This window comes from Hakea prostrata, chromosome 10 (genome assembly GCF_041222555.1).
Source record: "Hakea prostrata isolate BN-2017 chromosome 10, UWA_Hpros_2, whole genome shotgun sequence".
Taxonomy (NCBI): Eukaryota; Viridiplantae; Streptophyta; class Magnoliopsida; order Proteales; family Proteaceae; genus Hakea; species Hakea prostrata.
The window spans coordinates 44599941-44615982 of NC_142609.1; the positions used below are offsets into that span (position 1 = coordinate 44599941).

At 38.4% G+C, this 16042-nt stretch overlaps 2 protein-coding genes across 3 annotated transcripts; one reads left to right on the plus strand and one right to left on the minus strand.

Moving 5' to 3' along the window:
* The first annotated feature begins 3863 nt into the window (after positions 1–3863).
* LOC149003339 (uncharacterized) lies at positions 3864–8029 on the plus strand. 2 transcript variants are annotated; one of them, XM_089138330.1, is made up of 3 exons: positions 3864–4275; positions 4479–4586; positions 4740–8029. In XM_089138330.1, exon 3 carries the CDS (start codon positions 4835–4837, stop codon positions 7145–7147), a length of 2313 nt encoding a protein of 770 aa, XP_088994456.1. In that variant the 5' UTR covers positions 3864–4275; positions 4479–4586; positions 4740–4834; the 3' UTR covers positions 7148–8029. The 2 variants fall into 2 exon arrangements, with proteins under 2 accessions (XP_088994456.1, XP_088994457.1); XM_089138331.1 differs by having other exon boundaries at positions 4485–4586.
* A 3507-nt stretch (positions 8030–11536) lies between these two features.
* Positions 11537–15984, minus strand: LOC149003340 (tyrosine-sulfated glycopeptide receptor 1-like). Its single transcript, XM_089138105.1, has one exon. The coding sequence runs from the start codon at positions 15303–15305 to the stop codon at positions 12123–12125; it is 3183 nt and encodes a 1060-aa protein (XP_088994231.1). The 5' UTR covers positions 15306–15984; the 3' UTR covers positions 11537–12122.
* Between the last annotated feature and the right edge of the window lie 58 nt (positions 15985–16042).

Genomic DNA, 16042 nt, shown 5'->3' on the forward strand with positions numbered 1-16042 from the left:
TTCATAAACTTTGATTACATCCTCGGGGGGAGACCACGATCTTTCTACTGAAAAATATGGATCTCTACCATTAGAGAATCTTTTACTTATCTCTAGTCATGCTGGAAATGCATAGTAAATTATTTTATTTCCTAATTTTAACTCTAAAAAACCATTCATAATAAGGAAAATTATAAGATATTAAAAGTAAATTCTTTTAGGTATGACGGTGATTAGTGACATATAATCTTTATTTATTTGTCATAATATATATGTTAATCTATGTGATAGAAATTAAAGGTTCTATGGAATCTTGTTGACCCAAACCAGGTCAAACTTGCCTTGAGCCCCGATCTAAGCCCGAGCCAACTTTTTTAATCCAAAGGGGGTGGGTATATAGGTTACAGAATAACTAGCCTAACAAGGTCCAGCCCTACTTGGCCCTCTTTTAATTTAGTCAAATTAGAATTATATGTAAATTAAATTTAAATGATTTTTTAAATTGATAATTTTATAATAAGGGGTGTGGACTATTACATATAACGCATATAACATCAAACCCGTGATAGTAAGAGGTGCTAGTCATTACCGATTGAGTAACGCTTCAATTGTAGGTTGAATTTGAATAAAAATTTAACCATGAATCCAACTAACAATTACAATAGATTAAATTAATTGGCAAACACCAACATTTCACAACTAAGAGTTCAAGAATTTTAACTCTTAGTGGCGTCATCAATCCATATATTTCAAATTGTAGAAATTAGGATTGGGCCAGAGTAAATAAGGCCAACTCGGTATCATGGGAACTTAGGTGGGGTCAGGCTTATAATAACCTTTTGACAATATAAGATTTGGGTTTGGGGTGCTCAAACCCTAAAATAGGGTTGGGTTTTTTTTTTAAAAAAACAACACCTCAGATAAATAAATAAATAAATAAATTAAAAAAAAAGTTGTAAACAGAGCAGCTAAAGCCCACTGAGAATATTTTGTATGCCTACACTGCTATTGATCAGTAAATTAGCCTTTCATTACCAAGGTTAAGAAGCCCAGGAAGTCCCATCGAATCAGATGTGACAAGCAAAATAGAGAAAGCCACAAATGGGTTGGTATAAAATTAATTGCAATGCTGCTTTTCAAGAAGACCCAACTACATATGGGCTTGGGTTTTGTATCAGAGTCCACAATGGTCATCTTCATACCTACAATTTGAACCCCAACATTGGACAAAATTCCAACATACACCCCCATTGAAATTCCACAAGTCCAACGTAGTTGTGAATGCATTGAAGACATTGGCCATCTACTCCTTGGAAACAAGAGTACCGGTATCAAAAACAATCATTGTGGATGCAAAATAATAAAAGTTCCACTGGGAGACTCACCCAACCACGAATGAACCTCGGAGGCTAGATTAGAATTAAGTCAGTGTAACCATTCATCTAGTTAGCACTAAATGATATGCTATTTAATAGGCAAATTCAAACTCCATTTGATATCAAGAATTGGACCCCAATTGAAGTTGTAAACAGAGCAGCTAAAGCCCACTAAGAATATTTTAAGAAATAAATTCCACTCCTATTGGGGAAGCCATTACCAGAGCAAAGTCCCCTCGATCAGATGTCACAAGCCAAATAGAGAAACCACAAATGGGTTTATAAAATTAATGCAATGTGCTTTACAAGAAGACCAAAAAAGTTTGAGTATGTATCGTTGGTCACTCCTTGGTAAGGTTGAGCTTTTGCTCCTCATCCTTAGCTTAACCCTAATAAAATTGATCTTTCTTACGAAAAATAAAAAAATTTGAGACATATCTTGGAATCATTCAAATATTATATAGTCTGTTTGGTTATCGGTTCATGAAGAGATTTATACCTGTTTAGTTGTAAAATATTTCTGAATTCATGAAATTCCTAGATATTTGAAATTTCCAAACTCATGTAACCAAACACACCCTAAAAATGTGAATTAAGTCATTTTTAGGCATTGGGTGAAATCCATGAATTCTACCTCAAGTATAAAATAGATGAAATTTGTGAATTCATGCGGAGTAATCCGATGAAACTCTATGAATTTCAATTGATTTGAGGTTAACCATTGTCCATAAGTACTCAAGGGAACGAACTCAAGGTTTTTTTTTTTTTGGTTAAAAACTCTCAAGGTTACTACGTATCAGATCAGCAAATTTTGAGTCAAACTCGGCGAGTCATGGAACGAGTTATTTTCTGTTGGCTTCACCAGCGACGCTTCGACGAGTTCGAACGATAATAAATTAAGAAATGGAAGATCCCGTAAGGCCCTTCCTTCAGCTTTTTAATCAAAGCGAGCACCCGAAGTTGCCCACCATGAAACGTTGGAATTACGTTTGGTGGTACAAAAGTACCCTTCCCTCTTTTGGGAAATGAGAATGCCCTTAACGGTCATATACCTTCTTCTAAACCATCAACAACATTACACCTAAATTTCATTGTTACCTTTATACCCTTCTTCACAAACTTTCTCTTTTTGGGTAAAAAGAGTTTCACTTTTTTGGATCATGGTGTCTTCCATTTGAAAAATTTTAAGAGGGTTTTTTTTGAGAAGGTAACTTGTATTAATGATAAGAATATGAAACAAAATTTATTATCAACAATATAATTTTTTTAATTACATTGTTCCTGACCGTCACAACAAGAGCCTGAAGAAACCCTATTGTTTGAAATGGATCTGTATCAATTCCATGGTTAAACTTGCGAACTTAGAGCATAAAAGTACAATCTCGAGATCTTCTCTATAAGACAATAATATCTTTAACAAGACCTTTAGCAAACCATGGAGTTCTATGAATTCTCCACGACATCAACATAACTTCATGAGAATCTTGTATTGGACTTTTCGAATGCCCACATGGAATGCCTTCCTAAAGGCCTTTCTTACAGGAAGTAAGCTATTTATTCAAAAGCTCCAATGATTGCATACATGAAATCATCCCTTACTATCTTGGACAGTGTCTCTGAAAGACACTGGGAGTGGAAATGAAATTTCTAGGTGAATTGCTCAAATTCCATTAGGAAAATATACACAAAGTTGAGTTCTATAATAGATTCTATGGATAACTACCATGGCACATGATACTCCCCCTGGAAAAAGATATCGATGTTGGGGGATTTAAATACATAATTTTTGCACTTTGTGAATGACAATAATATAAAAGTATGATTTTGTGTAAGATTTTTTGTTTTTTCATTAAAAAAAAAAACACACAATACTTCAACATGTTTATGTATTTTGCCATATTTATGTTCTAAGAACATGAGTCACGAGCCACGTGACTAGGTAAAATTATCGTATCTAATAAACAAATGAATGAATAGTGAGTCACACCGGCCATGTGGCTAAGAAAAATTCTCTTCCCCAATGAAAAAAAATATGAATAAGAAGAATTGTTTTATAGTAGAATAAGAATAAAATTTTAGTAAGTTTATTTGGCTATTTTATTTATTAAAATAAATCAAGGTAATGCAGAGCATAACCATCATTTAAACTCTTATTAATATAGAAAAAGAAAACGCTAGAAAATTAAAAAAATGATGAGATGATCTTAACCGCATGATGAAATCGCACCGCCTTTAGTATGATCCTTGATGAATAAAGTAAGTAGATCAGATGGCCATGATTACTTATGATTTTCTAGTGGGGCCATAAAAACCATAAGATTATTAAGAATTGCAATGGAGATCAAGAAACCTAAAACGGAAAACGGAAAACAAAAATAAAAAATAAAAGGAGAAAAAAAAAAGAAAAAAAAAAAGGGGACTAGAAGTCTAGAACGGGTGAGTTGGGAAATTATATAAAAAAGGGTGAAGTGTTGAAGAAGACGTTTCGGATTTTGACTTAAATACCCTCTTCTATTGCGGTTGCCCTAACTTTTTTCTTCCGGGAATACCTTCGATATCCATCTTCTACCCTTTGCCCCTGCAATTCTTCAGTCTCCCAATCCATGCCCTTCCCTCTTTGAGCTTTTCTTCTTCCACCGTTTACCCGCCAAAATCTCTTCTTCTCCATTTTCAAATTCCATTATTGCTACTTGGAAGAAGCTCGTCTTCGACTGCGCTTGCCTGCTCGCTCAATTTCATTCGAAACCCTAATTAAGTTTCTATAGGTTTTTCTTCTCCCAATCGTATCTCACATTCCCTCTGGTTCTCAGTCGCTGCCTTGTCAACCTGCTTGTGCTTCGAAGTTGGTCGAGGTTTTCTGAACTTTTGAAGCTGTATGGTGATTTAGGGTTTCTGGGCTCTCACTATTTGGTTTCCTGAGGTATCAACTCTCTCTTCTGCTTCTTCTTTTTTTCTTGTTGATTTTTTGTCTGTGTTTGTTCTCCAGTATTGTTGGAATATTAAGGTTTGGGTTCCAAGTTCCAGCTGAAAGTTTTCTTGTTCTTCTCTTTAATATCTATTTTTTTCTTTCTTGGATTTGGCTTATTGATTGTGTTCATCCCCTCTTTTCCTTGGTTGATCAAGTGGCAGTTGGATTTTCCATGCGTCAGCGGAGGTACCGCGGGGGTTTTGGGTTTAGAATTCTTGCGGATTCACGGATTCGAGAAGGGAACCCCGAAATTGGTTATCCAGGTACTGTTAGTTCGTCCATTATTATTTTACTTGTTCTGTTTTTATTTGGTATTGCTGTACTTAGAATAAGAAAAAAAGAACGGTTCCTCCCTCCCCCCTTTCCTTCTAAATTTGTATGAACTGTTTTTCCGAGACTGGATTGCTTGGATGCAGATAGAAGGCAATAATCAACGATTTGAGCATTCCTTTTTAAAGAATTGGCGGAGTTGTGTGGTGAAAAGAAGATCCTTGATTTATTTCTTAAGTGAATGGCTAATCATGAATTAATTCTTGGGCAAAACCATGATTTGGCGCTCGGACAAAACCAGCAGTTGGTTCTAGGTCACAATCATGATATTGTTATTGGTCAGAACCATGACTTGGATCTGGGACAGTCTCATGACCACGACTTAGGTTTGGGTCAGACACATGATCATGAGCTTGGTTTAGGACATGCCCATGACCATGAATTGGCCCTGGGGCAGACACATGATCCTGCAATGGCTCTACAGCGGACGCCTGACCCAGAACATGAGAATGAATTAGCTCTTGGTCAAATTAAAGATACTGAATTTGTTGAGGATGTTGATCACGGTCATGGCCATATTGATAATCATGATCATGAATTATCTATCGCTGCTCAAAACCAGGAGTTAGGCTTATCAGAGAGCCATGAGTTGCCTGATCCAGAGAGCCCTGGCCTTGATGATGAGAACTTGCAGATGACTGTGGATGAGAACCATGAAATGACAGCAGAATCTGCTTCTCAAGCAATGGTTGTGCAACAGGCTACACTAGCAGTCACTCCTGTCCTCCAGACCCGTTCTATTGTTGTTCACCCCAGCCATGAACTAGCAGTGGGGCAAGAATTTCCAGACGTGAAGAGCTGCCGTAGGGCATTGAGGGACACAGCTATAGCGATGCATTTTGAAGTGAAGACTGTGAAGTCTGACAAGACACGTTTTACTGCCAAGTGCGCAGCTGAGGGATGCCCATGGCGAATCCATGCTGCAAAGCTTCCGGGTGTCCCAACATTTACAATCAGAACTATAAATGAACAGCATACTTGTGGAGGAATTACCCATCTGGGTCATCAACAAGCGTCAGTCCAGTGGGTTGCAAACTCTGTGGAGCATTGCCTGAGAGAAAATCCACAAGTCAAGCCAAAAGAAATATTGGAAGAAATTCATAGGGTTCATGGAATCACCTTATCATACAAGCAAGCCTGGCGTGGGAAGGAGCGGATCATGGCTGCTGTCCGTGGGTCATTTGAAGAAGGATATCGTCTCCTTCCACAGTACTGTGAACAAATTAGACGAACCAACCCTGAAAGTATTGCTGCAGTTTATGGGAACCCAACAGATAACTGCTTCCAACGCCTCTTTGTTTCATTCCAAGCATCAATCTATGGATTTGTCAATGCATGCCGACCACTTCTTGGGCTTGATCGAACTCTTCTAAAGAGCAAGTATCTCGGGACCTTGCTTTTTGCTACTGGGTTTGATGGAGATGGTGCTCTGTTTCCTTTGGCATTTGGGGTTGTTGATGAGGAAAGTGATGACAACTGGATGTGGTTCCTGTCTGAGCTTCATAATCTGCTTGAGACCAACACAGAGAACATGCCAAGGCTTACCATCTTGTCAGACAGACAGAAGGGTATTGTGGATGGAGTGGAAGCGAACTTCCCAACAGCCTTTCATGGATTCTGTATGCGTCACCTGAGCGACAGCTTTCGGAAGGAGTTCAATAACACAATGCTTGTCAACCTCCTATGGGAAGCTGCTCATTGTCTTACTGTTATTGAATTTGAAGCCAAAATACTGGAGATTGAAGAGATCTCACAAGATGCTGCTTATTGGATTCGTCGCATCCCACCTCGTCTTTGGGCTACAGCTTATTTTGAGGGGACTCGTTTTGGACATTTGACAGCAAATATAGTTGAATCATTAAATTCTTGGATACTTGAAGCTTCTGGACTTCCTATAATTCAGATGATGGAGTGTATCCGTCGACAACTAATGACTTGGTTTAATGAAAGACGTGAGATAAGCATGCAATGGACAACAATTCTTGTGCCGACTGCGGAAAGGCGTGTGACAGAGGCTCTTGAGCGTGCACGCACGTATCAAGTGCTTCGTGCAAATGAGGCGGAGTTTGAAGTTATTTCTCATGAAGGAACGAATATTGTTGATATTCGCAACCGTTGCTGTCTATGTCGAGGTTGGCAGCTCTATGGATTGCCTTGTGCACATGCAGTGGCAGCACTACTCTCTTGTAGGCAGAATGTCCATCGATTTACAGAGAGCTGCTTCACTGTTGCAACTTACCGGAAAACATATTCACAGACTATTCATCCTGTTCCAGATAAAACCCTTTGGAAAGAGTTATCAGAAGGAACTCAGGATGGAGGCAATAAAGCTCCAGAAATGATAGTAAATCCCCCGAAGTCACTCCGGCCACCTGGTCGCCCAAGGAAAAAGCGTGTTCGCGCCGAAGACCGTGGGCGTGTCAAACGAGTTGTACATTGTAGTCGCTGCAATCAGACTGGACATTTCAGGACAACTTGTGCAGCTCCCATATAAGTGTTCACCGGTGGGTATCCTCTTTATCTCTGGTGCTGAGAAACGTAGAGTCCAGATTAGGTTAATGTATTTGAAGCTTATATCAGTTAATTGGATCTCCCCTTGATACTATGTGGGTTTTAAGCTTCATCCTTTGTTAGATTTCAAAGTTCTCGACCCTAATAATACAAGGATAGTCGGGATTTGATTTATTCTTTCAGTTTTGCATTTCTGGTGTATATAGCATCTAGTGGTTGGGTTAATTATTATGGGATTGTCTTTGACATTATCAAATTAAATCTTAATGCTTTCTAGTGCACTAAGTGCTTCGTAAGAGTCTTTTCATATACTATTTGTGGCACGATGAGACTTGGGATATACAAATTTCTACTGATCCAGATTGTTAAGCTGGGTGAAAGATGAAGCCACAGACTTCATCTACGATGCAGGAGCTTTAGGAAATTCTTACTGTCTGCTTTGATTTCAAGAGTCTCTTATTTTGAACATATGTGCTCATGAAATTTCGGTTGTTAGTGTTTGTTAATGCCACTTCTGCTTCTTTCTGGCCTTCTACTCAGTTTGCTTTCTTCTTGTACGTTTATATACTAAATCAAGATTACAGTGTTTTCTGTTTCTGGCCTTGATTATTTCTGTTCCCTGAATGTGACAATGTTGGTGGTCTTCTCTTGAATAACTGCTTAGATGCATATATGGATGTTTTTCTGAAATTTTATCATGGCTGTCGATATTTCTTCTAATATGATATCACACTTCACTTCACCTATCATGGTGTTTAAAGGAGGAAAAATTCTTATCATTTCCAAAGTATTTTCTTTCCTATCTAGGGAAGCTTGTTTAGATCTCTCTTTGTTGCAGGTTTGCCTCGAAAGGTTTGTTTTTTCACCACAGTATATTTTAGAGTTTTTTACATGTGAGTCCCTTTAGTGGATCATAAATTAATGTTGGGTTCCCTTAGTGCAATATATTATTTGTGGGTTTTAACCAAATTGATATTGTTAGCGATTATTAATGATATTCAAATTTCAAACATGAAGGGACCAAAGTGTCCTTGAGTTATTTAATACATTATGTTAATATATGACTTTAAAAAGAGATAATTGGTCATTAGGGATTAATTATATGGTTAAATTATATATATAATAACATAATGTATTAAATAATTTGAGGGGTATTTTAGTTTCTTCACGTTTGAAATTTGGATACACTTAACGGCAGACTAACGGTGTAGGTCTTGTTAGAATTCACAAGTAATATATTGCATTAAGGGGACGCGATATTAATCCATGTAAAAAACTCTACATTTTAGAAGGATTACTGGGAAATATTTCTATTAGATTCACAAAGGCTTTTTTTTTTTTTTTTTTTTTTTTGGGGTATAAAGCTCTTCTTAATCCTCTAGTTAGGAAAATTTTCAACTCATATAATAAGATTTTTTTTTCTTTCAACGTGTGTAATCTAAAAAGTATTATTTTATTCTTTTGGTGAATTAGTTAAAAAAAATAGAGATATTGCTTTTAGATTGGAGACTTGTTGAAATCAAATTATGTGGATTGAAATTTTCTTTTTTATAGGGATGGAGATCAGACTTTTAAGTTTTAATTTTTTGTTCATATGGAGAAGAAATTTTTTAATTCACATGATTAATTTAATTGGTTGGACATTTGAAATTTAAACCATTGATTCTATAAGAATTAATCATGTTTAGATTAAGATTTATCAAAATCTTTATTGATGCCTTTATTTAAAAACAAAAAAATGCACAAAACTTGGAGAATTTTTAAGAACAGTGGTTGGATACTAAGATGTCGTTGTTATAAACAAAATTGTCAAAGTAAAACTAGAGATGAATATAAGGATTAAGAAATAAACATAAAGAATATTCAATGCTTGAGATTTAACCTACCAAAACAAATGGTCGTTTGGATTCACATCTTATACAATTTTTCCCGCGCAATTCCTCTACCACAAGAGATAGGATGTCAAGTTGTGGTGATCATGATTTAATTCAATTTTAGGTTTTGATGTTGTTTTTTTTGGGCGAGCAAGTGATTGTTCTTTTGTTTCTTTGTGATTAAGGATTGTGGTCCTCTTGTTATTCAGGTTTTTTTTTTTTTTTTTTTTTCATTTTTTTAATATGAATGACCTTTTAGCAAAAAAAAAGGAAAAAAAAGAGTTAAATCATATAATCACATAAGATAATAAATACAAATAATTATAAAAAATTTATATAAAATATAAAATTTTTCTTTCCTGCCCTTAAATTTATCTTGCAACCTAATGAAGCCCTAGTATTTCGTTAACTAAAAATACAGGTTGTATATCTAATGCATAAAACTATTGCATTTAGCAAGGTATTTTTAAGGAAGGTTAGATGTATATAATTTTTATTTCTATTTTTAAATTCTTTTAATTTTTATTTTGTACTAAAAGAAATTATCTTCAAATAATAAATAGAAAAAAAGGTTTCAACATGGATACGACTAATTAATTGTCCAACCATAATGTTAAATAATCAAATCTCAATAGATATTGTAGTTGTTCTTTTACAGGGTTATGGTTTAGGTCAAGAGAAAACCTAGGTTACAAACTGTCCATAAGCACACTGGGCTTGAGCTGACATTTTGGGGTCCAGATCCTTCGCTTTGCCGGATGTATGTTTGTGCCCACTTCACACTTTTCCATCATAAGTTAGGAGGGGATGGACAAAATTCAGAGGTGGCCCCTCTTAATACATGGTAGAGAATCCCAACTTAACAACTTGCCAGCTAAGTTATATCTCATGGACTTAACGAGGAGTCTGGAACCTCTACCCTGTGCTTTCATCGTATTTAGGAGGGATCAATCTTTGTGTATTGACGTGATGAAGTGGGCCCCCTCTTAAATATGTGGTTGAGAAATATGAGGGAAGCACACTCCTCTACCCTCCAAAGTGGAAGATCCCAACTCCTTAAACGACATATGCTCTGCTTCTTTGATGGAAAGAGGCACAGTGATACCTGATGTAAGAGCTTATGGCATTCACTAATAGCATGTCTGGAGTTGGTTAGACCCGAAGACCCCAGAACTTTTTGATAGAACTTCTCAAGGTTCTGCACCATCTGCTGTTTTTTAATACCAGTAATAATAAAAAGACTACTTTGATGTAGAAAGTGCTTTGTTAAAGCTAATGAATTCTTCACTTTTCATAAATGAAAGAGAGAGGTTTTGATCCAGCTAAATGAATTCAATTTCCAATCAGACAATCCAAGTGAAAATCATTGATATTATGGTTTTCTCACTGAGTTCAAATCTCTATGGTGGTGAATTGTAGTGGCTTTGCTTACTGACTTGCTCTGGATGGACTGGATCATGTGTAAATGCATATCAATGGTCCAAAATTTCTTCTCAACTAAAGGAAAATGTGTTGAATGCTGAGGGTCGTTTCAGTTTTCAACCTCTGATGATTATACTTTTCTTGGAAAGCAAATGTGCTGTTCATTATCATTTATTGATTCCTATGTTTCATCGAATGCTCTGTTGCTTACTGTTAATTAGTATAAACTGACAAGGTGATTAGTAAAGTAACTACTTCAATTAGTTTAAATGGTTGGGTAGCTAATACAATGAAAACAACAGAACATTTCCAAGCTTAATGAGTTCTGCAGAAGACCATACGTAAATTAAGGAAAACAATCTTGAATACATTGAAGAACAAAATAAAACAGGGAGCCATAATCACAAATTACAGTCACCACCAAGCTCTAGTCTCATCACACCTGTTTGCTGTGGATGGACCAGATGAGGAAAGCATAAAATGCTCCATAAGTTCTTGCCTGCAAAAGGAAAAAATGATAAAATGATGGTGTTCTGAACATCATTTGATGATCATAGTATCTTGTTGGATGGTAAATTTTTGTTCCAGTGCAAGAGAACCAACTAGTTATGTGAGAATGGTAGTATGCCGTGAAGCTCATTGCTACCAGGAGGTTTGAGTTCAAGATACCTGAATCCAACTCAAAAGAAGAAATCCATGTTAGCTCCTTTAGAATAGTCGAAAAATTCAAAATAACCTTTTTGGAGTTGGTTTATTTACACAAGTGCAAGATATTCTTGAATTCCTGTTGTACCAAAACAGAAGTGGAAATGAGTGAACTAGAAAATTGTAGGTATGCACTTCAAAGAACTACCAATTGTCAAAATCATCCCCACTCATTTCCAGGCTACTGAATGCAAATCCTTGAAGAATGGACTACTGTTGTGATGAAACTGTTTTGGTTCGATGAACTTGAGCTAATTTAATTCGCGTATTTCCTTTCCATTTAAGGTTTATGTCCCCAGTACAGTATCAGGAAGAATTTTGTAGGTGATTGGAGAGGTAACCATCTACCTGATTCAGAAAGGCTGCTAGGATGTGTAGTTTCATTGAAGAGCTTGGAAATAGAATGATTTGCAGTAAGAAGTATGTCAGGAAACAGTCAATGCCCCTTACAATGAAAAACAGGGAAAATGCTCCTGTCTCTCTTAGAAAGCAAAAAATTATGCTTGGAGATATTCATGGTCATTTCTCATCTCCAGGAAGGCCTACCCTAGGTTCTTAAATAATGTTGGTGAAACAACTAGTAAGCATCAGGAGCATGATACTGAAAACAGGAAGGCATTTATGGAGAACAAAATCCACACTCCAACCCCGTGACAAGGACCCAGTAAGCAAACGGTAGAGCTGACTTTCATGCTGTCTTCCTCGATTTATTTTTGAGGATGAACCATTCACGTGAGCACTTGTATGGATACCCAGAGAAGAAGCAGTTGCAAAACACAGAAGCTGAAATACATTTTTCTTTTCTTCTGTAAATTTCATAGGTATAGTGGGGTGAAACTCTGTGGCTATCATTCGAGGCAAAATTGCTTGATTTTGAATCAAATATAACTAGTTGATAGTCTTGAGACTAACTGAATGACTACATTGTAGTGGAAACTTGTAACTTTACATTTGGATCTATGGGGTTGCCCCTACAATCTGGAGCCAACCCTCCACATCCTTGATAGTTGGCCTCTTGAAAGGATTCTGATTGACGCACAAGCAAGCAACATCAAGCACCTGCTGCATCTCTTTTTCATGCCCTTTCCCCCTCAGAACAGGGTCAAAGACTTCATCTTGCCTGCCCTCAGACTTCATTTGCTGCACCCATCCAACCAACTCCCTTGACGATTTGGGATTGAAGACCTCAAGAGGCCTCTTCCCTGTTAGCAGCTCAAGCATGACAACTCCAAAACTGTACACATCACCCCTTAAGGTGGCAACCCAGGCCTGCCCATACTCAGGAGGAATGTAGCCTAAGGTCCCAACCAGCTCCGTCGAGACATGGGTATCATATGGAAAGATCATTCTTGAAAGCCCAAAATCTGCAACATGAGCCTCAAACTTTTCATCAAGCAAGATGTTACTAGATTTGATGTCCCGATGAATAATATGTGGCTCACAAACCTGGTGCATGTAAGAAAGGCCACGGCACGCTCCTTTCACAATTTTTAGCCTAGTATTCCAATCCAGTACAGATGCACCGTCGGCCTTCTCATGCAGCCAGTAGTCCAGACTCCCATTCTCCATGTAGGGATAAATCAACATCCTACATCCATCGTGCACACAGTAACCACGCAGGGAGACCAAATTCTGATGCTGAGCTGTGGAAAGGCATTCAACCTCAGCCTGGAATTCCCTTTCCACCATGCCCAAGTCCCCTGACAGTCTCTTAACAGCCAGTTTGGTTCCATTTGGTAAGGTTGCCTTATATACCAATCCAAATCCCCCACAGCCTATGATGTTTGCCTGGTCAAAATTGTTTGTTGCTTTCGAGATGTCTGATACTGTCAGATCCTTGCATTCATCACAGTTGGCAGGGAACATCACCAGACTCAAATCATTAACCACAATGGGAGAAGAGCCAAAAGTGGAGCCGTATGAACTGAGTTCCAGATGAATCTTGTTACTGTCCTCTATCCTGAGCATTACTTTTTTGGATACCATACAAAAAGCCAACACAGCAAACACAGAAATACACCCCAAGCATATTCCAAGAACCATCAAAAGGTGATTAACTTTGGTGCTCTTGCTGGGTGCTGCAGGACTGGCAGTGGTTTCTTCATGAATGTGGCAAGGCTGTTGCACGACCGGACCACATAACCCCTGATTACCAACAAAACTGGAGTACGAGAAAGTATCAAACTGGCCGGACACTGGTACAGGCCCTTCCAGATTGTTATATGCAACGCTGAACGAAGACAAGAAATGGAGCTGAGTCAGTGATTGTGGGATCTCACCAGTAAGGTTGTTTCGCGAAAGTTTCAGTACTTCCAAATTGGTGAGGTTGGACAGCTGGATAGGAATTTCACCAGAGAACTTGTTACTGCTGAGATCTAATTGTTGTAGGTTATGCAACATTCCAATCTCTGGAGGAATGCTGCCATTGATGCTGTTGTTACTCAGATATATTGCAGGTGGTAGGCTGTTGATCTGAGTATAAATTTGCCCAGTACTGTTTTGGGTAACGACAAACAAAGGCAGCTCAAGATAAACTGGATCCAAAGGAGCTGATGAGAGCAGTGCGGGCATCCCTATGAACTCTAGAGGCAATTCTCCTGTAAGATGATTACTAGACAGATCTATATAGAAGAGCTTTGGCAATGTTCCTAACCACCCAGGGATTGAACCTGTGAGCTGATTTTCAGACAAATCCAAGAGCTCCAGATTCTTCAGATTAAGTAACCAGTTGGGTAATTGGCCAGTGAGCTGGCAACCACCAATACCCAAAGTTCGGATATGTTGGAATCCATCAGAATCAATGTCAACGGGAATCGCCTCTCCGAAGAAGGTATGCCCCAGGAGAAGTGTGGTGAGGTTCCTGCTATGCATCAGAATCTGTAACGCTCCAGTAATGTTGGTCAGATGATTGATCGAAATTGCGAGGTAAGATAGTTTTGTCAATGCAAGTATTTCAGGCTGAATTTGTCCTTCGAGATTGTTATTTGTCAATCTGATTGCAGTTAAGCTCAGACAAGAGTACAGACTCATTGGCAGATGACCAGAAAAATTGTTGGAACCTAAGTCTAGCGTGCTCAGTTGCACGAATTTGGAGAAATCAGTGGTGGATAAATCCCCTTCGAAATGATTGACCCTCAAACTCAGGACCCGAAGATTTGTGCAATTCACCAAGGATGAAGGGAGAGGACCACTGAGCTTGTTTGTGAAGAGGATCAGTTGCTCCAAACTCATCAGCTTCCCAATGTCCTGAGGTAGTTGCCCTGTCAATTCATTGAAGGAAAGGTCAAGAATCGTGAGGTTAGTGAGGCGAACAATCTGATCAGCTCCATCTATGGTTCCCGATATATTATTGCAGGGAAGGGAGAGCTGCCGCAGTGAAATTACGCCATAGATATCATCAGGTAATGGTCCTGTGAGTTTGTTCCAACCTGCTTTGAAAACCTCCAACTGTGAACACTTACCAAGCCCCAGAGGTATCCCTTGGCTGAATTCATTGAAGGAGAAATCCAAGTGTTTAACCATTGTGAAATTCTCGCATATCAACGAAGGAATGACGCCGGAGAAGCTATTGTTGCTGATATCCAATAACGATAGATTCCAAGCCTGTCCAAGGAATGATAACTCAAAATCATCCTCAAAGAGATTGGATGACAAATCAAAAATCTCCGTAGTAGAGGGTATAGCAGACTCTGGTAAAACACCGGAAAGACGATTGAAGCTCAAATCGAGGGTTTTCAGGTGATTGAAGGACGTAAGGATTGAAGATGGAAGTGGCCCAGATAGGAAATTATGTGAGAGATTGAGGTAAGCGAGGCGAGTGAGATTAGCGAGAGATTCAGAAAGGGGTCCTCTCAGTCCTTTGGAGGGAAGCTCTAGACTGTTAACCCATCCGTCGATATCGCAATGAACACCTTCCCAGTTGCAGCAATCCGAGGAAGAAGCATTCAAAGAAGAAGACCAATTCAGAGGAGTTGAGAGGTTGTGGGAGAAGAATTGCAGAGACACTCGATCGAGCTCTTGGCAAGCCTGATGGGGCGTGGGAAAACAAAAGAGGAACATAAAAAAGAGCAAAACAACAAGGGTCATCACTGGATTGAGTGCAAACTTGTTGTCTCTCGAATGATGGAGCCATAGAAGCATGACTCTGTCTCTGTCTCAGGCTGCAGAAGCAGAAGCAGCAACAGCAGCAGCAGGTCTTCTGCTAGTCAAAAAGTTTATTTGAATTGGGACAATCGGTCTGAACACCCAGAACATGAAAAAGAAGCAGTGGAAGAAGGGAAAGCATCTGCTAGTGATTAAAGAATAATGGTGGGTTCTAATACTGCAAGCAAAGAGATGTAGATGTAGAAGCACAAGTGGGTATCGGTAGTGGTGGTGGTGGTGGTGGTGTTAGTGGTGGTGGGAATGAAGAAAAAGGAATGCAGACGTTGACATTGGAGAGAAAACATATTCTAATTGAGGGGGTGGTGTTGGTTACACGCAGTATTATTCTGAAACCCAAATGATTCTCATCGACAGCGTTTACTTAATTTTCTTTTCCTCTTGAGTGTTGCCAAGCACAACGTTCTCTCTCCCAGTCACCATTAATTAATGGGTTTTTCTCCTTCTTGTTCCTATGAGTGTTGCCGAGCATAATGTTGTGGCTCCCAATCACCATTAACTAATGGGTTTTTCTCCTTCTCTCCTTCTCTCCTCTTCTCATGACGAATCATCCTCATACTAAGATTCAAGGTATGAAGTTAGAGTTGGACCAGACGAAGACCAGTTCTCATGTCTGATTTCTCTGATTCTCAATCTAAAAGCTTTGCTTTTTAAAGTGTTGCTGAGCATATCTTTTCTCTCCCAACTACTAATTAATTAATGGATTTTGTAAACTA